This window comes from Schistocerca gregaria, chromosome 6 (assembly GCF_023897955.1).
Source record: "Schistocerca gregaria isolate iqSchGreg1 chromosome 6, iqSchGreg1.2, whole genome shotgun sequence".
In the NCBI taxonomy this organism is placed as follows: Eukaryota; Metazoa; Arthropoda; class Insecta; order Orthoptera; family Acrididae; genus Schistocerca; species Schistocerca gregaria.
Genome location: NC_064925.1, coordinates 533,044,946 through 533,070,211, shown reverse-complemented (window position 1 = coordinate 533,070,211; position 25,266 = coordinate 533,044,946). Strand labels below are relative to the sequence as shown.

The following is a 25,266-nucleotide window of genomic DNA, read 5'->3' as shown; positions in this document are numbered from 1 at the left end:
TGTTATTTTATAGTAATGATATTGAAAAGATCATTGACAGTGAAAACTATACTGTTTTCTCGTTTTGGTATATACTAAAATCATTCAAAACATGCAAAGCACAGAGCTTGCAGCAAAAGAAATTGGTTTCATAGTATCGAAGATGAAGAAGCGCTCATGGTTCTGCAGGATAGCATTACAGAGTCCATGTTTACTACAGTTTTATGCTTCGAATGATCGTCACACTGTCATACCCCAGAGTACTGACAGTTCTTCCTGGGACTCCACATACACAAGTATTCTCTCCTAAGAGTCGAACGGCAAACAAACCAACACTTACTATCTACAATGGGCATCGCATGAGAGAAGAGATGCGTACTGTTTGTTTGCGCTGACGCCGGATACATAATATATAAAAGAAACGGCAAATACCAGCTGAATTACAAGAGAAAATGTGCCTGATGAGTCTTAGGGGAGACACACAGCATACAGGGTGTTCTATTGATCGTGACCGGGCCAAATATCTCACGAGATAAGCGTCAAACGAAAAAACTACATAGAACGAAAGTTGTCTAGCTTGAAGGGGGAAACCAGATAGCGCTATGGTCGGTCCGCTAGATGGCGCTGCTATTGGTCAAACGGATATCAACAGCGTTCTTTAAAATAGGAACGCCCATTTTTTATTACATATCCGTGTTGTACATAAAGACATAAAAATGTTTCAGTTGCACAACTTTTTTCGCCTGGCTTTGGCTTTGTAATAGTCACAAACAAATGGCTCACAATTTCAGACGAATAGTTGGTAACAGGTAGGTTTTTCAAATTAAAATTCAGAACGCAGGTACGTTTGTACATTTTATTTCGGTTGTTCCAATGAGATACATGTACCTTTGCGAACTTATCATTTCTGAGAACGCATGCCGTTACAGGGTGATTAACTGTAAATACTACATTACTGCATTAAATGCTCAATATGATGTCCGTTAGCCTCAAAGAATTTGGCAATACGGGTAACGACATTCCTCGAAACGACGAGTAGTTCGCCTTCCGTAATGTTCGCACGTGCATTTCCGGCCGCGGTGGTCTCGCGGTTCTAGGCGCTCAGTCCGGAGCCGCGCGACTGCTACGGTCGCAGGTTCGAATCCTGCCTCGGGCATGGATGTGTGTGATGCCCTTAGGTTAGTTAGGTTTAAGTAGTTCTAAGTTCTAGGGGACTGATGACCACAGATGTTAAGTCTCATAGTGCTCAGAGCCATTTGAACCATTTTTCGCACATGCATTGACAATGCACTGACGCATGTTGTCAGGCGTTGTCGGTGGATCACGAAAGCAAATATCCTTCTGCGAGCTACGTTCCGGGCATCCAACATGTTGGAAGTACATCGCCATTCTGTCATGCAGTGAAACATCTTGTAGTAACGTCGGTAGAATATTACGTATGAAATCTGCATACATTGCACCATTTAGATTGCCATCGATAAAATGGGGGCCAATTATTCTTCCTCCGATAATGCCGCACCATTCATTAACCCGTCGAGGTTGCTGATGTTCCACTTGTCGCAGCCATCTTGGATTTTCCGTTGCCAATAGTGCATATTATGCCGGTTTACTTAACCGCTGTTGGTGAATGAAGCTTCGTCGCTAAATAGAACGCGTGCAAAAAATCTGTCATCGTCCAGTAATTTCTCTTGTGCCCAGTAGCAGAACTGTACACGACGTTCGAAGTCGTCGCCATGCAATTGTTGGTGCATATAAATATGGTACGGCTGCAGTCGATGTAGCATTCTCAACACCGACGTTTTTGAAATTCCCGATCCTCGCGCAATTTGTATGCTACTGATGTGCGGATCAGCCGCAACAGCAACTAAAACAACTACTTGAACATCATCATTTGTTGCAGGACGTGGTTGACGTTTCACATGTGATTGAACACGTCCCGTTTCCTTAAATAACGTAACTATCCCCTAAACGGTCCGGACACTTGGATGATGTCGTCCAGGATACCGAGCTACATACATAGCACACGCCCGTTGGGCATTTTGATCACAATAGCCATACATCAACACGATATCGACCTTTTCCGCAATTGGTAAACGGTCCATTTTAACACGCGTAGTGTATCACGAAGCAAATATCGTCAGAACTGGCGGAATGTTACGTGATACCACGTACTGATACGTTTGTCCCTGTTACAGTGCCATCTATCACAAGGCCAAAAAAGTTGTCCAACTAAAAGAGTCTTATTTCTTTACGTACTACACGAATCTGTAATAAGAAATGGGGGATCCTATTTTAAAAAACGTAGTTGATATCCGTTTGACCTATGGCGGCACCATCTAGCGGGCCAACCATAGCGCCATCTGGTTTCCCCCTTGAAGCTAGATGAGTTTCGTTCTTTGTAGTTTTTTCGCTTGATGCTTATTTCGCGAGATATTTGGCCTGGTCACTGTCAATGGACCTCCCTGTATACTCCAGGACAAATTACGTGTAAGGTTCTGGAACGTATTACCTGAATGGAAAATGGATCTGGGGAGTAGTAAACTGTAGTACTGGTTTATGCCACAGCCGGACGTCGGTTTCAGGGAAGACGCAGACGATGGTGGGGGCGGCGTCGCCGGCAGGCGCGCTGGGGGTGGTGCCCTGCGCGCTGTCGTGGTTGTTCCGCGCCATCGCAGACCACAAGCAGCGCACGGGCGCCCGATTCTCAGTGCGCGTCTCCGCCGTCGAGGTCTGCGCCTCCATGGCCGACCTGCTCGCCGGACACGCCAGCGGTGAGTGAGGCAGCGCCACGCGCAGCCCCTTTGTGCGTGAGTGAACTCTTGGAGTAAGTAAAACATGTTGCGAGCTTCGGTTTTTACACAGTTTCATTTCAGCTTCGTCAAGTCTACATCTACATCCACATTTATACTCCGCAAGCCACCCAGCGGTGTGTGGCAGAGGGCACTTTACGTGCCACTGTCATTACCTCCCTTTTCTGTTCCAGTCGCGTATGGTTCGCGGGAAGAACGACTGTCTGAAAGCCTCCGGTCGCGCTCGAATCTCTCTAATTTTACATTCTTGATCTCCTCGGGAGGTATAAGGAGGGGGAAGCAATATATTCGATACCTCATCCAGAAACGGACCCTCTAGAAACCTGGCGAGCAAGCTACACCGCGATACAGAGCGTCTCTCTTGCAGAGTCTGCCACTTGAGGTTGCTAAACATCTCCGTAACGCTATCACGGTTACCAAATAACCCTGTGACGAAACGCACCGCTGTTCTTTGGATCTTCTCTATCTCCTCCGTCAACTCGACCTGGTACGGATCCCACACCGATGAGCAATACTCAAGTATAGGACGAACGAGTGTTTTGTAAGCCACCTCCTTTGTTGATGGACTAAATTTTCTAAGGACTCTCCCAACCAATCTCAACCTGGTACCCGCCATACCAACAATTAATTTTGTATGATCATTCCACTTCAAATCGTTCCTCACGCATACTCCCAGATATTTTACAGAAGTAATTGCTACCAGTGTTTTTCCGCTGTCATATAATCATACAATAAAGGATCCTTCTTTCTATGTATTCGCAATATATTACTTCATTGCTGCACATGAGCGCCTTTTTAAATTTATTTGTTTACAAGGGTCCGTGCCTCAATACTTGAAAACGGAAACCTTACAGATTTGCTTCCTTGTCCATTCTTTGCCTGTCTGTTTGTCTGTTCCATTGTTAAGAACCATTTTTCTCAGAAGCGGGGAGACGTATCACGCTCAGATTTATGTCACATATTAAGATCCATGGTTCAGTGGCATTTTAATCTTCTACGTCAGTTCACTCAAAGGATATGGCCCATTTATGTCGCGTATTTTGATACTCGAAGACTCTCTCAACAAAACCTATAAGAATCACGAAATTCAGTAAGAAGGAATGTTTCATATTAACGGTAAAGGAAAAAATCCTAAAACTGTTAGCCGGTCGGGGTGGCCGAGAGGTTCTAGCCGCTACTGTCTGTAACAGCGTGTCCGCTACGGTTGCAGGTTCGAATCTTGCCATGGGCATGTATGTGTGTGATGTCCTTAGGTTAGTTAGGTTTAAGTGGTTCAAAGTTCTGGGGAACTGATGACCTTAGAAGTTAAGTACCATAGTGCTCAGAGCCATTTGAACCATTTAGAGCCTAAAACTGTTAAGATATAATTATATAACCCGAAAAATTCTTTTATCATATTTTATTAGTTGTCTCTCTGTCCGTCTGTTAAGATCCCTGTTCTCTGGGAAAGATTGACGTATCAAGTTCAGATTTATGTGACTACCACACTCTATGTCTACTTCACCGACTCCTCATCGCGCAAGCACCCCAGTACCTAGCTTCAGAGATTAAAAACCTGTCATGCCATCATAATCGAAACACGAGGTCACTCTTATCTGGTATCCTAACTGTGCCCACTCACAAAACAAAAACTTTTGCAAACTCCTTCTCAGTTGCCGCTGTCCGCCTCTGGAACAAACTGCCTCTTACCTTGAGGAAAATTCAATCTCCTGTGGCTTTTAAGAAGAAGTTGAAGCATTTCCTACTATCATCCGCATAAAATTCTCCACAAAATTAATGTGCAAGGCCAATCCTCTCATCTGTCAAATAGCAAAGCTAGCGTCTCGTATCTTGCTGCTGAGATGCCTTCCTCTTCATCTATCTCTATTAGCCACGCAGTCTCCTTTTCCTTTATATTTTCCTTAATTATGTTTCATCATGTCTCTCTATTCTTCTCCTCCCTTCACCATGAGTCTCCCTCATACTCCCTGGTGCCAGCACTCCTATCTTAAATATTTCTCTTCAATAATGCATTTTTCGAGGTGTACCTTTCTAATTGTTTATCTCACTTTTTGTATTAGATGTAGTTTAACATGCCTACTGAAACATATGACTGTAAAATAAGTAGAATGCCTGGTTAGATGTAAGAGAGGGCCTGATGGCCCTAATCTTGCCAGGTTAAATAAATAAATAAATAAATAAAAAATAAATAAATAAAAAATATTGAAGTCTGTTGCCCCTTGCCGGTGTAAAACATTTAAAATTCTAAGTCAATTCAATTAAGAGGTTCGATCATTTATGTCACATATTTTGAACCTTGCAAATCCACTCTACAACACTTATAAGGTACTTCCCATTGAAATGGAATCATTAAATTCAGCAAGAAGCAAAGTTTCACAGTACAGGTAAAGGAAAAGTACGAAAATTGTTGTTTTTTTAATTATATAACACGATCAAATATTTTTGGCGTTTTTTATCCGTCTGTGTATATGTTCTTCTCTTGAGTCCACCTTTTTCGTGAACCGTTCGGCGTACCGAATTCATATCTATGTCACTTACTAAAGTCTATGGTCCCTTGTCGGTTAAAAAATTTAAGCTTTTATGTCAACGTAATCAAAAGTTTCCACGCAACCCCTAGTGCGTGAGCCCTACTCAAACTTGACCAAAATGTTTTTCTCATGGCGGTTCAAGACTTCCGGTCACGAATCACTCCTACAGTTTGAAAATGCCCCAAAAGTATGACGAAACAGCAAAGATCAATTACATGGGAACGCAGAAGGTAATGGAGCTCACTACATTAAAGACACATTATGCGTACGCCTACATACAAGGCATGTACACAGTCCTCAGAAAAGTGTCATGATGAAATTTGCATTCGGAAATGATTCCAATCGGCCGTGCCCTTTCAAAGGAACCATCGCAGCATTTTCCCGAAGAGATTTATGGAAATCACGGAAAACCTGAAACAGGATGGCCGGACGCAGGTTTGAACTGTCGTCCTCCCGATTGCGAGTCCAGTGTGCTAACCACTGCGTCACCGCACTCGATCTATGTTTGAGGAAAGAGTTTTTGACGATGTGTGTTCAGAGATGCGAAGCGTTTGAGGTGTTGTGCTGTAGAAGGATCCTGAAAAGTAGGTGGACTGATAAGATTAGAAATGAGAAGACCTGCGCAGATTCGACAAGAAGGGAAACATGTGGAAAGCATTGACAAGAAGACAGGACAGGTGTACAGGACATGTATACTGCTGACACGTATGGGTACATAAAGTCCGGGAGAGCGGAGTAAGTAAGGAAGCGCTGTGATAATTGTCACAGTCTCGTTTGACTGAAGAGAGAATGTGACAGAAATGTTGAAAAATATTTGCTACGAGAACTGTAGAAGATGCGAACATCAACGGAGTACCTGCTTAAAAAATCAGAAGAGCCATCCCCTATAAAACTTCGAAAATTGCTAAGGCTCTGAGCACTATGTGACTCAACTGCTGTGGTCATCAGTCCCCTAGAACTTAGAACTACTTAAACCTAACTAACCTAAGGACATCACTCACATCCATGCCCGAGGCAGGATTCGAACCTGCGGCTAAGGCCCTTACGTATTTACTTAACAGACACAGTGGAGAGAAAATTAAGTAAATAAGAGATCCCAAAGGGGTGTGTACAAACGGTCATTTTCCCTTGCTACATATGTGCTTTTATTATTGGAAGATGCTTTAATATAGTGTCAATTTCTGTAACTAGCGACGAGTTGGTGGTGTCGATGTTCCAGGCTCCAAAAAATATCAGAAAAGACCAGTTACTTATAAATATAGTACTGAAAATACTTATGTATATCCTTGGCACATGTTTAGTTAATTCCCGGAAACTTCAATAAATGCAAAAAAATGAACAGTACTATTTTCGAATGTGAACTTCAACAATTTAATTGAAAATAGCAAAAGTGTAAAGATGAAACAAATGTCAAAAACGAACAAGTTTGAAATTTAAAAAATTGAACGAACTACCTGAACATAGCAAACTATTAAACTTTACTTTACACTGGTGGTTCTGTTTCAACATAGGTTAAAAAGTACAATAGTGACAGAAAAAGAAAGAAAACATTTTCATTAGGATATGTTGCATAGCAATAAACTAACAAAATGGGCAGATTTAAACATTTAGTTATCGCCTCGTAGCAGGCAACGATCAGTTTAAAATACGACACCCACCTGCCTCCAACGATTACCATAAAAACGAAATAAATCTCGGGTGAACAGCCTGGCGTGAATGTACAAAGGACACAATATTTCTGCAATCGACCTTGTTGCCATCATCAGGTGTGCTAACATACTGCCAAGGGCCGGCAGGCGTGAGGTATATATCAGATGGCAACAATGTCGAATGGCGAAATATTGTGTCCTTTCTGCACTCACATCACGCTGTTCACCCAAGATTTATTTCATCATTAAATACGCCGAGAGAAACTGAAGAATCATAACACCATCATATTTAACCTTGAATACCCAAGACAAATAATACTCCTAAATTACAAAATAAGGCTCTACTGCAACAAACAGAAATATTTGTAACATAAACGGATACAAACTCTCAGCATTGTACAAAGATAACATTTTAAAACTCATGTTAAAGTAACTCTCACACACCTTCAGTTGAGACAGGAAAATTGAACTTGTCTTTATGCTGAGTACACGTTACAGGCACAGCCCAAAATATTAATGACTTATCAGTTATGACCAGACGAAACTAAAATCGTCAGGTCTTAACTGTGGGTTTTGTGATCGCTCTGGGAGAAGGCTCACTGGACTACAACATACGAAATATTATTACATGTCTCCTAAAAAGATTTACTTAACGTGGTACTATCCTTTGCGACAGGTGTGCATGGTAATTTACAACTGTCATTGATTGCTAAAACATCACTTGATACACTAATTGACAACCTATTCTCTTTAAGTTAATTCTACAAAATTTATAAAGGTACATTTCATCTGATACTCAAAGGATACTGTTCCTACTCGTTGATGTTCACTGCTTCAGCTGAGATAACGAACTGCGGAAAGCGCTTCCATGCTCGTCTCTATACTGACCTCCGTGTGAGGACCCTGCTACACTGCTGTGTCCGTTCATCGTTGCGCACTGCAGCAAGATTTCACGAATGCCTGTGGCATCGATGCGCGTTACTAATAGTGGTGTTGGTCCGCAGTATTTCGAGGATACCACATCATCCAAAAATGAAAAAGACAATAAAAAGCCATATGCATGAAGCAAAACGAGTTTACGAATGCAATTACTGATAAATGACTCTCAACAACACGGGAGTTAACTGAGCCATAAAATATACAGTATAAGAACACCAGGCATATCTGATAACTCCAACTAGTTTCGCATACAGTGTACTCGTTGAGATACTCACTATCAAAGTCCATATGGCTAAGGGATTGTATTTAGCATGCAGTTTCCGTACGTGCCAAACAGCAGACGTAATAGCAGGGCCGTCTTCCTCCAGATTCGAGAGTCTTGTTTCTCAGGCATACAGGGTGGTCCATTGATAGTACCCAAGCCAAATTTCTCATGAAATAAGTATCAAACGAAAAAACTACAAGGAACGAAACTCGTCTATCCTGAAGGAGTAAACCAGATGGAGCTATGGTTGGCCCGCTAGATGGCGCTGTCATAGTTCAAACGGATATCAACTGCGTTTTTTAAAAATAGGAACCCCAATTTTTTATTACATATTCGTGTAGTACGTAAAGAAATATGAATGTTTTAGCTGGACCATGTTTATCGCTTTGTGATAGGCGGCGCTGTAATAGTCACAAACGCGTAAGTACGTAGTATCGCGTAACATTCTCCCAGTGCGGAAGGTACTTGCACCATAATACATTACCCGTGTTAAAATGGACCGTTTACCAAATGCGGAAAAGGAGGATGTCGTTCAAATGCTTCAAATGGCTCTGAGGACTATGGGACTTAACATCGATGGTCATCAGTCCCCTAGGACTTAGAACTACTTAAACCTAACTAACCTAAGGACAGCACACAACACCCAGTCATCACAAGGCAGAAAAAATCCCTGCCCCCGCCGGGAATTGAACCAGGGAATTCGGGCGAGGGAAGCGAGAACGCTACCGCACGACCACGAGCTGCGGACGCAGATGTACTGTTGATGTATGGCAATTGTGATCAAAATTGCCAACGGGCGTGTGCTATGTATGCTGCTCGGTATCCTGGACGACATCATCCAAATGTGCGGATCGTTCGCTGGATAGTAACGTTATTTAAGGACACAGGAAGTGTTCAGCCACATGTGAGAAGTCAACCACGCTCTGCAACAAATGATCATGCCCAAGTAGGTGTTTTAGCTGCTGTCGCGGCTAATCCGCACATTAGTAGCAGAGAAATCGCGCGAGAATCGGCAATCTCAAAAACGTTGGTGTTGAGAATGCTACATCAACATCGATTGCACCTGTACCATGTTTCTATGCCCCAGGAATAGCATGGTGACGACTTTGAACGTCGTTTACAGTTCTGCCACTGGGCACAACAGAAATTACGGGACGATGACAGGTTTTTTTTGCACGCGTTCTATTTAGTGACGAAGCGTCATTCACCAACAACGGTAACGTAAACCGGCATAATATGCACTATTGGGCAACGGAAAATCCACGATCGGTGCGACAAGTGGAACATCAGCGACCTTGGAGGATTAATGTATCGTGCGGCATTATGGGAGGAAGGATAATTGGCCCCCATTTTATCGATGGCAATCTAAATGGTGCAATGTATGCTGATTTCCTAGGTAATGTTCTACCGATGTTACTACAAGATGTTTCACTGCATGACAGAATGGCGTGGTACTTCCAACATGATGGATGTCCGGCATATAGGTCTCGTTCGGTTGGAGCGGTATTGAATAGCATATTTCATGACAGGTGCATTGGTCGTCGAAGCACCATACCGTGACCAGCACGTTCACCGGATCTGACGTCCCCGGATTTCTTTCTGTTGGGAAAGTTGAATGATATTTTCTATCGTGATCCACCGACAACGCCTGACAACATGCATCAGCGCATTGTCAATGCATGTGAGAACATTTAGGAAGGCGAACTACTAACTGTTGAGAAGAATGTCGTTACGCATATTGCCAAATGCATTGAGGTCGACGGACATTATATTGAGCATTTGTAGCATTAACGTGGTATTTACAGGTAATCACGCTGTAACAGCATGCGTTCTCAGCAATGATAAGTTCACAAAGGTACATATATCTCATTGAAACAACCGAAATAAAATGTTCAAACGTACCTACGTTCTGTATTTTAAATTAAGAAACCTACCTGCTACCAACTGTTCGTCTAAAATTGTGAGCAACATGTTTGTGACTATTACAGCGCCATCTATCACAAAGCGAAAAAAGTGGTCCAACTGAAACATTCATATTTCTTTACGTACTACACAAATATGTAATAAAAGTTGGGGTTCCTATTTAAAAAAAAAAAAAAAAAAGTTGGTATCCGTTTGACCTATGGCAGCGCCATCTAGCGGGCCAAAGATAGCGCCATCTGGTTTCCCCCTTCAAGGTAGACAAGTTTCATTCTTTGTAGTTTTTCTTTTCGTTTGACGCTTATTTCGTGAGATATTTGGTCCGGTCTCGATCAATCTACCACCCTGTATAAACTGACAGCCTAGCAGTGCAGACTTTCGCTCAAAGAGCTGTTCAATTACGTCTATGTCCCACATTACTCTACGGTCGCAGGTTCGAATCCTGCCTCGGGCATGGATGTGTGTGATGTCCTTAGGTTAGTTAGGTTTAAGTAATTCTAAGTTCTAGGGGACTGATGACCTTAGAAGTTGAGTCCCATAGTGCTCAAAGCCATTTGAACCATTTGAACCCACATAACTGGCAGCCGCTGCGGCTGGATTTCTGTACTCCTGTTTCCGTTCACATATCGAAAGCGCATTGTGGAGCATTAAAAAGTGACCTGAGCCACTCGCTTCATAGAAATTCTCAGAGCATACATATAAATATCGACGTAAAAATACTATTTAAATAACTGTCGTGAATTTCCAGACAAATATCGACGTAAAAATACTATTTGAATAACTGTCGTGAATTTCCAGACTGCTTTCCCTTTTCTGTATCAAGCAACTTTTTTGTCTGTAATATTACAGACTTGATATAAGAACCGTAATAGACCAGTGTACCGCAGCAGCACTCTTGCTACAATCACCCATAAACCGTTATACCTTCACACTACGGCGCCCTCTGGTGGAATACGAGCGCGCAGAAGCCACACCGTGGACGATGATGCGGTAGAGCACAACTGCGCTGCGCAGCGAAAATAGGCAGCAACAGCGGCAAGAAGCATCCGTCGGAATTACCCCTCCGAACGGCGCGCTCCAATAGGGAATACCGACAATTGCGTCGCTATACGCGACTTTAATGGCCGCGGCGGCGCTCGATTACGATAATACCGGCCGCATACGACGCTCTCAGCACCAGTTCCTTCCTCCTTCCGCCCGGGGAGGAAATAGAAATGTATATCCGCCATAAAAACAGCGGCAGAGCGCGCCTCAGAGAGAGCAGAGTGGGTTGGGGTGGGACTGCAAGTGGCATTGTGACGCGGCTATTGTCGACGCTTCCGCGGTGATGGACACTCAGCGCAGATAAATGTTTCAGATCCCCATCCAGGGACAAGGGAGCGCCAACACACGTAAACAGCTGCCTCCCAGCGCGCCACATTCCTCCGCCTTCAAAATTGCGCCTTAGTTTATCATCCACTTCTGTTCCCTGTTCCATGTCTCCCTCCTTTCTCTTCTTTCCGGATTTATCCCGCTACTTTCGTTTTCTCGGTCTCAGACATGAAAGGAGAACGTAGAAAATAAATTCGGTCACTTACTTTACACCCTGCACCTACGACCTTTTTTCAGTTTACATTAGCATAGCTTGATTTCACGTCCTCTCTGTACGAAGGAATCTTACTATGAGCAGGCTATCTGGAGGACAATATTCGCTCTTTTAGATTGTAGCCGCCAGCGTAAAGTCCAACGAATTTCCTTTCAAAATGAAACGGGAGTAAGTAACAAGTTCTGTGGAGGGTCCGACTACGCTCTTCGCCCTACCATGCCCTCCCTACTACTAACCTGCCCTTTCTCTACAGTTACCTCTACATCTACATACGTAACTCCGCAAGCCACGAAATGGTGAATGGAGGAAGGGACCTCGTATCACGAGTAGCCATTTTATTTCCTGTTCTACTCGCAAATGGAACGCAGAGAAATCGACCCTCCACATGCCTCCATATGAACCATAATTTCTCTTATCTTGTCGCCGGCCGGAGTGGCCGTGCGGTTCTAGGCGCTTCAGTCTGGAACCGCGTGACCGCTACGGTCGCAGGTTCGAATCCTGCCTCGTGCATGGATGTGTGTGATGTCCGTAGGTTAGTTAGGTTTAAGTAGTTCTAAGTTCTTGAGGACTGATGACCACAGATGTTAAGTACCATAGTGCTCAGAGCCATTTGAACCATTGTTAGTATGTCTTCGTGGTCCTTAAGCGAAATGCACTTCTACATCTACATCCATACTCCGCAAGCTACCTGACGGTGTGTGGCGGATGGTACACTGAGTACCTCTATCGGTTCTCCCTTCTATTCAAGTCTCGTATTGTACGTGGAAAGAAGGATTGTCGGTATGCTTCTGTGTGGGCTCTAATATCTCTGATTTTATCCTCATGGTCTCTTCGCGAGATATACGTGGGAGGGAGCAATATACTGCTTGACTCTTCGGTGAAGGTATGTTCTCGAAACTTTAACAAAAGCCCGTACCGAGCTACTGAGCGTCTCTCCTGCAGAGTCTTCCACTGGAGTTTATCTATCATCTCCGTATCGCTTTCGCGATTACTAAATGATCTTGTAACGAAGCGCGCTGCTCTCCGTTGGATGTTCTCTATCTCTTCTATCAACCCTATCTGGTGCGAATCCCACACTGCTGAGCAGTATTCAAGCAGTGGGCGCATAAGCGTACTGTAACCTACTTCCTTTGTTGTCGGATTGCATTTCCTTAGGATTCTTCCAATGAATCTCAGTCTGGCATCTGCTTTACCGACGATCATCTTTATATGATCATTCCATTTTAAATCACTCCTAATGCGTACTCCCAAATAATTTATGGAATTAACTACTTCCAGTTGCTGACCTGCTACTTTGTAGCTAAATGATAAGGGACCTATCTTTCTATGTATTCGCATCACATTACACTTGTCTACATTGAGATTTAATTGCCATTCCGTGCACCAAGCGTCAATTCGCTGCAGATCCTCCTGCATTTCAGTACAATTTTCCATTATTGCAACCTCTCGATACACCACAGCATCATCTGCAAAAAGCCTCCGTCAACTTCCGATGTCATCCACCAGGTCATTTATGTATATTGTGAATAGCAACGGTCCTATGACACTCCCCTGCGGTACACCTGAAATCACTCTTACTTCGAAAGACTTCTCTCCATTGAGAATGACATGCTGCGTTCTGTTATCTAGGAACTTCTCAATCCAATAACACAACTGATCTGATAGTCCGTATGGTCTTACTTTGTTCATTAAACGACTGTGGGGAACTGTGTCAAACGCCTTGCGGAAGTCAAGAAACACGGCATCTACCTGTGAACCCGTGTCTAAGGCCATCTGAGTCTCGTGGACGAATAGCGCGAGCTGCAGTCAACAAGAAATGCCTGCTCTCTAAACTTTCTCAACATTTTTTTGTGAAGAGGAAGTCGTCTTGCTTCCAGGGATTTCCATCTGAGCTCACGGAGCATCTCCATAATACGAGTACTTGTATACCGACCGAACCTACCGGGAATAAATCTAGCAGCACCTCTGAACTGCTTGCATATCTTCCCTGAATCCGACCTGGTGAGTAATCCCAACTTTCAATCAATACTATACAATGGATCGTACTGGCGTTCTCCTTGGAGAACTACTTTTCCTCCTCTATTACTCAAGCTTTTCTCCAAAGAGGTCGCAGCAAATGTCCTACTAAACTTTCCCATTTTCTTCTAAAAGTAATATTGTAGACATCCCTCATTACCTATTTCTTTCAGTACCTGTTAATTTTGATCTGTCTGTTCTATACAATCACATCTCAAATACCTCCAGATTCTTCACTGGACTCCAGGGAGTATTACTGATTGCCATTAAATATTCTTCTACAGAAGCAATCTTTCAGAAACTTCATCCTCACATCTGTATCAGTATTTGATACCAGTACTCTTCATTTACAGAGAAACGTTTACGCTTGTGCCAGTCAACTTCTAATATTTGTGTAACCTTACTTGATAGACAAAAAAAACCTCACTTTTTCCACCCCCGTCTCCTTCCCAATTCTGATTAGCAGCAAGCCGTTTCCAGCCTTCTGTCTATTTTTCATCAGCTTCGGCTCTTCAATCTACATACCTTACTACAATTTGTATCACTACGATGTCCAAAGCCATCGACTGCACAGCTCTGTTTCTCAACATTATCTATTTTCTCCAATTAATATTCACTCTGCGACCGAATATGCGCTGACTTCAAACTTCCTGACATTTTAAGTTGTGTGAAGGGGCCAAGATTCGAACCGGGAACCTTTGCTTTCAGCAGATAACAGCTCTGCCAACTAAGAAGACTAGGCCATGTACTCACAGTACTTTTTTAGTCAAATCAAAAGGTCCCAAGTTCTAATACCAGTCCACTACACAGTTCTAAGAAAGCCCAAAGTAATTACCTGCTTTATACATGCTGTATCTGTGTGTGGCATCTGATTAAGAGGAAATAAATTCGGAATTATAGGAACTATTCTCGTCCCGCTGTGTAACATTACTGAGAGAGTTTTTCAGCAACATCTCGAGACATGGAGCTATGCCTAATGCTGTTTATTTTTCTGGTCTTCGGTCCGAGGACTGGTTTGATGCAGCTCTCAATGCTACTACGTTCTGTGACAGTCTCCTCATTTACGGCTGACTACGACAACACACATCAATTTAAGTTTGATATGTCCATCCGAGTCTTTGACTTCTTCTACAGTTTTCAGTCCTCATACTGTTCTGCGTTGGAACATTACTCTTCAATACTTCAGAAAGTGACTCAACAAACTTCTTGCACTTGACTGAGCTTCACAGCTCCTTGCTGCACTACTCGATTTAGTACCCATTCATTACTTATGTAACCTTGCCCATCTTCACCGTTCTGCTATTCTCCTCCTGCTCTTACGGGCACGTGTCTTACCTCTATATTAGGCTTCATGCTAGACAAACACAACTCTCAGGAGCAACGCTTTTCTCGCCATTGCCAATCTTCGTTTTACATCCTCTTCGTTTCCGCCGTGATCAGTTAATAATTTCATCAGCATCATCTTTCGTAATTCAACAAAGTCTAATTATTCTTATTATGTTTTCATTTACGTCCATCGTATGACCTCTTTCCAAGACAGTACCCATTCCACCCAAATGATCTAGCTCGTTCACCGTCGCAGGCAAAATTTAAAATATCAGCAAACCTGAAAGTTTAGGAATATTTTCGCTGAACTTTAATTTCTTTTTCATATTTCTCTCTTGTTTTCTTTATATACTACTCTATGGGCAATTGATAACTATGTTTGACACGTTACAACTCTGTTTCATTACCTTGTCAACAAATGCGTGCCTTTCGTGTTTTTCGAGTCTTACATGATCAGTCCTCTTCCTGAAAAAAAGTCACTCCTTTACAGATACTTCGGTAACATACATCTACAAAGTTTTATTACTGATGTAGAATGGGAAAAATTCTTTCCATTTTTAGGCAGCTGGTATCAACTACAGGGATGGAACTGTAATCCATTCAGCACGATACAGTTCAATCATGCCGCAATTTGAGCTAAGTACGTTGCTTGATTAAATGAATATTGTGCATTCTGCTGGCTGCAATACGCGCGTAAATAAAAATACCGTAATAGTGTATGTAAAAAGTTGCCATGGTGAATGGTTAATTGTTAGAGGATAACAGTCTCTTGATGAAGTAGAGCAATTATTCTATTACTGAAGTAGGATAGAAGGCAGATGTAAGGAAGATGTAGTATTAATGTCTGCACATGGTTATATGGAAAACGGATTTCTAAAAAACATAAACCGCTACTAGTAATCTAAATCATGTAATGATGTGTTCAGAGCACAGAGAGGTATATGGTTGTGAAAAATAGTCATTAGTCATCGTGAGAGAGCAAAATGGGGTGCTCAGGGTTACTCACGGACTTCGAAAGTTGTCAGGTGATTGGATGTCACTTGTGTCATACGTCTGTACGCGAGAATTCCACTCTCCAAAGCATCCCTAGGTCCACTGTTTACGATGTGGTAGTAAAGTGGTAACGTGAAGGGACACTTGCAGCACAAAAACGTAAGGATGACCTCGTCTGTTGCCTGACAGAAACCGCCCACAGTTGAAGAGTGTCGTAATGTATAACAGGCAGACATCTATCCAGGCCATCACACAGGAATTCCACACTGCATCAGGATCCATTGCAAGTACCATGATATTTCGATTTCGTGGTCGAGTGGCTGCTCATAAGTCACACTTCACGCCGGTAGACGCCAAAGGACGCCTCGCTTGGTGCAAGGGGCGTAAACACTGGACGATTGAACAGTGGAAAAACGTGTGGAGTGACGAATCACGGCAGGGTGTGGATATGGCGAATGCCCGGTGAACGTCATGTGCGTAGTGTCAAAAGTAAAATTCGGAGGCGGTGGTGCTGTGGTGTGGTCGTGTTTTTCATGCAGGGGGCTTGCACCCCTTGTTTATTTGCGTGGCAGCTGTCACAGCATAGGCCTACCTTGATGTTTTAAGCACCTTCTTGGTTCCCACTGTTGAAGAGCAATTCGAGGATAGCGATTGTATCTTTCCACCCGATCGAGCACCTTTCCATAATGCACAGCCTGTGGTGGAGTTGTTACACGACAATAACATCCCAGTAATGGACTGCCCTGCACAGAGTCTTGATTTGAATCCTATAGAACACCTTTGGGATGTTTTGGAACGCCGACTTCATGCCAGGCCTCACCGACCGACATCGAAACCTCTCCGCAGTGCAGTATGGGCTGCCATACTTCAAGAAACCTTCCAGAACCTGATTGAACGTGTGCCTGCGAGAGTGGAAGCTGTCATTAAGACTAAGGGTGGGCCAACACCATACTGAATTCCAGCAATACTGATGGAGGGCTCCGCGAACTTGTAAGTCATTTTCAGCCAGGTGTCCCGATACTTTTGATCACATATTTTATGTCGTCTCCTTCGCTCATATCACTCAGTTTACAGCAATAATACACAAAGCATCGCCTCAGTGCTATGCGTTCAGCTTTGTGGTACCGAATCAAAATATTCGTTCATTTCGAGAACAACCGTTTGGATGATGATTTAAACAATAACACTTACTTGTACTTGTCCCTTGTCGACACTAGGAAACCATTAATCATTCCCTGATTTTGTTAGTTACAAAATTTCAGTAGTGAACCTCACGTTATACCGATCGGAAATCGTTGGTGGAGACGTCAGTGACAAAAGACAGTAACAACAGGACATGAAAGGTCTCGCAGGTAGCCCAATGTCTAAGATGGTTGCTCGCGATAAGCAAGGAATCCGGATGCGAATCCTATTCTGACGCATATTTTCAACTTTCTGACATTGCAGATTCAGTAAATCTGTACGATTTGCGCTGGTATCATATTACGGCGTTATTCCATTTACATCTACTCCGCAAACCCTCTTTACTTCGCCCACCACTATCCCTAATCCCTTTTCCGGTTCCTGTCCGGTATGGTTCGCGGGAAGAACGATTGCTGGTAATCCTCCGTGCGGTCTCTAATCTGTCTAATTTAACCTTCATGACTGTTCGCGAGTTTTAGATAGGAGAAAGCAAATACATTGATTGACTCTTCTTCGAAGGCTCACGCTATGAATTTTAACAGAAGGCTGCGCAGTGATGCAGAACGCTTCTCCTGCATCGTCTGCGACAGGAGTTGGGTGAGCATCTCCATGACGATTTCGCGCTTAGTAAATGAATCTGTAAAGAAACGTGCTACTCTTCTTTGGATCTTCTCTGTTTCTTCTATCAGCCATATCTCGTACGGATCCCGCACTGACGAGCAATATTTGAGTAATGGTCGAACAAGAATTTTATCAGCTGCCTCCTTTGTTGATGGATTACATTTCCTGAAGATTCTTCCAATGAATTTGAGTCTGTCAGCTGCCTTACCAGCGATTAATTTTATGTGGTCGTTCCATTTCATATAGCTCTGCGTGCATACTCGTAAATATGTTATGGATATGACTGTTACCAGTGTTTGTTCCGCAATCGCGTAGTAACCCGATTAAAGGTTTTTTTTAATGCGTTGTATTTGTTTATGATAAGGGTCAATCGCCACTCCCTGCATTAAGCGTCGATCCTCAGCATGTCTTCTTGCATTCTGCTTCAATTTGCTAGAGTTGCGATTTCACTGAATACAGTAGCATCACCCGTGAAAAGCCTCATGAAATTTCCGACGTTATCCACTAGGTCATGTACACTGCTTAATGCTTCTCGAGGACGAACAGATCGAGTTGGGTATCACACGATCGTTGTTTTTGGAAGCCATATTGCCTTCTACAGAGGAGATTTTCGCTCTCCAGAAATGTGACATACCGACGTCAAAGTTGAAGCACTATAGTTCTGTGGGTCTGTTCGACGACACTTCTTGAAAACGGATGAGATGTGTACTTTTTTCCAGTCATTAGGAAATTCGTTCGGCTAGAAGCGGCGGCGTCCAGAGTGGTCGTTTGTCCCAGTAATAACATTATCTTCATCACTTCGCATGTCTCTAAATATGGTCAGATCGCGACATATCATGCTTGAGATCTCCATTCGGCTTTATAACTTGCCAACTCATGAAGATGATTGTTAATGTGGTCTACGGAGCGTGGTAGCGCTGCGGTTATCACACTGGACTCGCATTCTGAAGGACTACAGATCAAACCAGCGTCCGGCCATCCTAATTTAGCGCTTATGTGATTTCCCTAAATCGCTTAAGGCAAGTGGGGGGATGGTTCCTTCAAAAAGGCATAGTGCTTTCCTTCTCCATCCTTCTCTAATTCGAGCCTGTGCTCCGTCACTAATGATCTCGTCGTCGACGGGACGTTAAACACAGATGCCATCCGTTCTTGTGAACTGTTTTGTATTGAGAAGAGATTGTGACTCAAAATTATTATTCCTGCAAACCATATTTGTGGAATAAATTCTATGTAATACAAATGATGACTTCAGTCTCTTATGTTAATATCACGGCCGACCCACATACCCATCGAGCGTCATCTGTCCGCAGTTCCTGCCCATTTCCTTCATGCTCGCAGTTCCGAGATCCCTGCAGTACATCGGACCTACTTGTGCATCCACATGTCCGAAAGAACAAACACCACGCATATATATAATTGAACTGTAATTAAGTCAGGGTTCCTAGGAGGAAGTTATTGTCTGTTCTACGAGATTATGGAATAGGAGGCAAACTTTTGCAAGCAATTAAAGGTCTTTACATAGGTAGTCAGGCAGCAGTTAGAGTTGACTGTAAATTGAGTTTATGGTTCAGAGTAGTTTCAGGGGTAAGACAAGGCTGCGTCCTGTCTCCACTGTTGTTCATATTATTTATGGATCATATGTTGAAAACATAGACTGGCTGGGTGAGATTTAGATATACGAACACAAAATAAGCAGTCTCGCATATGCGGATGACTTAGTTGTGATGGCAGATTCGATTGAAAGTTTGCAAAGTAATATTTAGGAGCTAGATCAGAAATGTAAGGACTATGGTATGAAGATTATCATCTCCAAAACGAAAGTACTGTCAGTGGGAAAGAGATATAAACGGATTGAGTGCCAAATAGGAGGAACAAAGTTAGTACAGGTGGACGGTTTCAAGTACTTAGGATGCATATTCTCACAGGATGGCAACATAGTGAAAGAAATGGAAGCGAGGTGTAGCAAAGCTAATGCAGTGTGCGCTCAGCCACGATCTACTCTCTTCTGCAAGAAGGAAGTCAGTACCAAGACTAAGTTATCTGTGCACCGGTCAATCTTTCGACCAACTTTGTTGTATGGGAGCGAAAGCTGGCTGCATTCAGGATACCTTATCAATAAGGTTGAGGTTACGGACATGAAATTAGCTAGGATGATTTCAGGTACTAGTAGATGGGAACAATGGCAAGAGGGTGTCCACAATTAGGAAATCAAGGAAAAACTGGGAATGAACTCTATAGATGTAGCAGTCAGGGCGAACAGGCTCAGATGGTGGTGTCATGTGACACGCATGGGAGAAGCAAGGTTACCCAAGAGACTCATGGGTTCAGCAGCAGAGGGTAGGAGGAGTCAGGGTAGACCAAGAAGAAGGTACCTGGATACGGTTAAGAATGATTTTGAAGTAATAGGCTTAAAATTAGAAGAGGCACAAATGTTAGCACTGGGTAGGGGATCATGGAGGAATTTTATAAGGGGGACTATACTCCAGACTGAACGCTGAAAGGCATAATCACTCTTAAATGATGATGAAGATAATGATGATTAACTTAGGATACATTGCTTTGTGCTCTCTACAGCGAATCGCGTTATCCGAAATCCGTTGCGTAATTTCAGGCTACTAGAATCAAACTGGTGAAGTTCGACAGTAAATACAGGCCTATTGTCCACGTTTACAAGAGAGGCAAACTGATATGAATGTCGGTTATATCGTTGGGTGAATTTCTGCACTTTGTCGTTTTACGGTAGATTCGTAATGATAACTCCAAGTCTCATCATATCTGACGGTTTTTGGAGGAAGTAGTGATCCTTCTTTAGTGTTCCTCTCAAGGTGACGGAGGCGTCCACGTATTGCTGTTTTTCCCAGGAAACAAGGCGTACGGGAAAACTTTGTGATTACTTTTCTCTTCTTTCAAAAATACTTGAACACTTGATTTAGAGACATTGTTCCACTGCGATCTGCGATACATCAACGGTAGCACATGGTCAGCGCACTACCTGCTCACAACTGCCTGGACGAATCTAGATCTGTCGTTCACAGTTATTAATTCAAGTTGCCACAGTAGTTACTGCGACACCCTTAATAAAATCACTGTCACAACTTTTCCAGCGGTCGCTGGAAAAATCACATTTCATTATGTTAATAATACAGCAATGATGTAAAGGACTAATTACGAGGGTTGGAACTGTAATAGTGACAACTACTTATTTACAGCTCTTACAATATACACTCCTGGAAATGGAAAAAAGAACACATTGACACCAGTGTGTCAGACCCACCATACTTGCTCCGGACACTGCGAGAGGGCTGTACAAGCAATGATCACACGCACGGCACAGCGGACACACCAGGAACCGCGGTGTTGGCCGTCAAATGGCGCTAGCTGCACAGCATTTGTGCACCGCCGCCGTCAGTGTCAGCCAGTTTGCCCTGGCATACGGAGCTCCATCGCAGTCTTTAACACTGGTAGCATGCCGCGACAGCGTGGACGTGAACCGTATGTGCAGTTGACGGACTTTGAGCGAGGGCGTATAGTGGGCATGCGGGAGGCCGGGTGGACGTACCGCCGAATTGCTCAACATGTGGGGCGTGAGGTCTCCACAGTACATCGATGTTGTCGCCAGTGGTCGGCGGAAGGTGCACTTGCCCGTCGACCTGGGACCGGACCGCAGCGACGCACGGATGCACGCCAAGACCGTAGGATCCTACGCAGTGCCGTAGGGGACCGCACCGCCACTTCCCAGCAAATTAGGGACACTGTTGCTCCTGGGGTATCGGCGAGGACCATTCGCAACCGTCTCCATGAAGCTGGGATACGGTCCCGCACACCGTTAGGCCGTCTTCCGCTCACGCCCCAACATTGTGCAGCCCGCCTCCAGTGGTGTCGCGACAGGCGTGAATGGAGGGACGAATTGAGACGTGTCGTCTTCAGCGATGAGAGTCGCTTCTGACTTGGTGCCAATGATGGTCAGATGCGTGTTTGGCGCCGTGCAGGTGAGCGCCACAATCAGGACTGCATACGACCGAGGCACACTGGGCCAACACACGGCATCATGGTGTGGGGAGCGATCTCCTACACTGGCCGTACACCTCTGGTGATCGTCGAGGGGACACTCAATAGTGCACGGTACATCCAAACCGTCATCGAACCCATCGTTCTACCATTGCTAGACCGGCAAGGGAACTTGCTGTTCCAACAGGACAATGCACGTCAGCATTATCCCGTGCCACCCAACGTGCTCTAGAAGGTGTAAGTAAACTACCCTGGCCAGCAAGAACTCCGGATCTGTCCCCCATTGAGCATGTTTGGGACTGGATGAAGCGTCGTCTCACGCGGTCTGTACGTCCAGCACGAACGCCGGTCCAACTGAGGCGCCAGGTGGAAATGGCATGGCAAGCCGTTCCACAGGACTACAACCAGAATCTCTACGATCGTCACCATTGGAGAATAGCAGCCTGCATTGCTGCGAAAGGTGGATACACACTGTACTAGTGCCGACATTGTACATGCTCTGTTGCCTCTGTCTATGTGCCTGTGGTTCTGTCAGTGTGATCATGTGATGTATCTGACCCCAGGAATGTGTCAATAAAGTTGTCCCTTCCTGGGACAATGAATTCACGGTGTTCTTATTTCAGTTTCCAGGAGTGTACATACGTGTTTCAAAGTTTTACTGACCTTCAAAGTAGTCACCTGCATTGTATATAACGCGTTGCCAGCGTTGTGGAAGTCGTAGGATACTCGTAGCACTGCCAGACGTGTTCACTGTTCGAGCGGCGCGATCTATTGCCTGACGAATTTGTAGCAGTTCTGGTGCCAATGCCGTGAAGTGTTTCTTTCAGTTTACAAATCGAGTTGAGCTCACGAGGGCTTAAGTCAGGGGAGTGCATTTTGTGAAATAGCACTTAGCATCCCAATCAGTCAAACAAATCAGTAACAGCTTGCACTGTACATGCCTAAGCACTGTCCTGCAAAATGATGGTCACGTCGTGCAGAAAGTGGCATCACTTATATCTCTATGTTCTTAATTTTTGGAACACAGCCTACGACCAACTTAGAGACAAAAGTGATGACACCTTCTGCTGGACCTGACCATCATTTTGCGGGACAATGCTCAAACACGTACAGTGGAAGCTGTTACTGATTTTTTTGACTGATGGGGCTCCTAAGTGCTATAACACCAACTGCACTCCACTGACTTAAGCCCTCGTGAGCTCAATTCGATTTCTAAACCGAAGGAAATACTTCACGGCATTCGCATCAGAACTGATACAAATTCGTCGGACAATAGATCGCGCTCCACGAACTGTCAACATAACTGGCACTGCTAAGAGTATCCTACGACTTCCAAATGGCTGACAACGGGTCATACACAATGCTGGTGACTTCTTTGAATGTCAGTAAAACTTTGAAACACGTGTCTATTTTGTACGAGCTGTAAATTAATAGTTGGCACTATCAAAGTTCCAACCCTCGTAGTTAGCTGACAATAATTCAGTTTAATATCTGAAATTTGTAAATTTTTGAAATTTGTTATAAAATGTATTATTTCTAACTATATCTGCATGGAAAACGAGTGTTTCAAGACACCATGCTGACATACTTGACTTTTAGAACTATGTCCAAACGAGTGGAAACAGAGATTACTTGGCACTAAAAATTCTTCCAGGAATGTTACTTTACTGTTCTCCGATTTTCCTGTAATGACAAGATTTACAGAATCACTGCTTCTCAATACAAATTGCCTCAGCCGCTCGGGATTAGCCGAGGGGTCTTGAGCGTTGCAGTCATAAACTGTGCTGCTGGTCCCGGCGGAGGTTCGAGTCCTCCCTCGGGCATGAGTGTGTGTGTTTGTCCTTAGGATAATATAGGTTAAGTAGAGTGTAAGCTTAGGAACTGATGAAAAAAATGAAAAATATGTATGAAATACACTCCTGGAAATTGAAATAAGAACACCGTGAATTCATTGTCCCAGGAAGGGGAAACTTTATTGACACATTCCAGGGGTCAGATACATCACATGATCACACTGACAGAACCACAGGCACATAGACACAGGCAACAGAGCATGCACAATGTCGGCACTAGTACAGTGTATATCCACCTTTCGCAGCAATGCAGGCTGCTATTCTCCCATGGAGACGATCGTAGAGATGCTGGATGTAGTCCTGTGGAACGGCTTGCCATGCCATTTCCACCTGGCGCCTCAGTTGGACCAGCGTTCGTGCTGGACGTGCAGACCGCGTGAGACGACGCTTCATCCACGCCCAAACATGCTCAATGGGGGACAGATTTGGAGATCTTGCTGGCCAGGGTAGTTTACTTACACCTTCTAGAGCACGCTGGGTGGCACGGGATAATGAGGACGTGCATTGTCCTGTTGGACAGCAAGTTCCCTTGCCGGTCTAGCAATGGTAGAACGATGGGTTCGATGACGGTTTGGATGTACCGTGCACTATTCAGTGTCCCCTCGACGATCACCAGAGGTGTACGGCCAGTGTAGGAGATCGCTCCCCACACCATGATGCCGGGTGTTGGCCCTGTGTGCCTCGGTCGTATGCAGTCCTGATTGTGGCGCTCACCTGCACGGCGCCAAACACGCATATGACCATCATTGGCACCAAGGCAGAAGCGACTCTCATCGCTGTAGACGACACGTCTCCATTCGTCCCTCCATTCACCCCTGTCGCGACACCACTGGAGGCGGGCTGCACGATGTTGGGGCGTGAGCGGAAGACGGCCTAACGGTGTGCGGGACCGTATCCCAGCTTCATGAAGATGGTTGCGAATGGTCCTCGCCGATACCCCAGGAGCAACAGTGTCCCTAATTTGCTGGGAAGTGGCGGTGCGGTCCCCTACGGCACTGCGTAGGATCCTACGGTCTTGGCGTGCATCCGTGCGTCGCTGCGGTCCGGTCCCAGGTCGACGGGCACGTGCACCTTCCGCCGACCACTGGCGACAACATCGATGTACTGTGGAGACCTCACGCCCCGCGTGTTGAGCAATTCGGCGGTACGTCCACCCGGCCTCCCGCATGCCCACTATACGCCCTCGCTCAAAGTCCGTCAACTGCACATACGGTTGACGTCCACGCTGTCGCGGTATGCTACCAGTGTTAAAGACTGCGATGGAGCTCCGTATGCCACGGCAAACTGGCTGACACTGACGGCGGCGGTGCACAAATGCTGTGCAGCTAGCGCCATTCGACGGCCAACACCGCGGTTCCTGGTGTGTCCGCTGTGCCGTGCGTGTGATCATTGCTTGTACAGCCCTCTCGCAGTGTCCGGAGCAAGTATGGTGGGTCTGACACACCGGTGTCAATGTGTTCTTTTTTCCATTTCCAGGAGTGTATTATGGGACTTAACTGTTAAGGTCAGCAGTCCCTAAGTTTACACACTACTTAATCTAAATTATCCTAAGGACAAACACACACACCCATGCCCGAGGGAGGACTCGAGCC

The 25,266-nt window shown here is 44.5% G+C and overlaps 1 protein-coding gene across 1 annotated transcript in view; it reads left to right on the top strand.

Annotated features, from left to right (window-relative positions):
* Nucleotides 1-25,266, top strand: part of LOC126278929 (uncharacterized) — a gene marked incomplete at its 5' end in the record, with an annotated part of 247,925 nt that overhangs the window by 81,297 nt on the left and 141,362 nt on the right. The window contains one exon of the mRNA XM_049979206.1: nucleotides 2,562-2,750. Coding sequence (XP_049835163.1) covers nucleotides 2,562-2,750 — 189 coding nt within the window. The remainder of the gene's footprint in view (nucleotides 1-2,561; nucleotides 2,751-25,266) is intronic.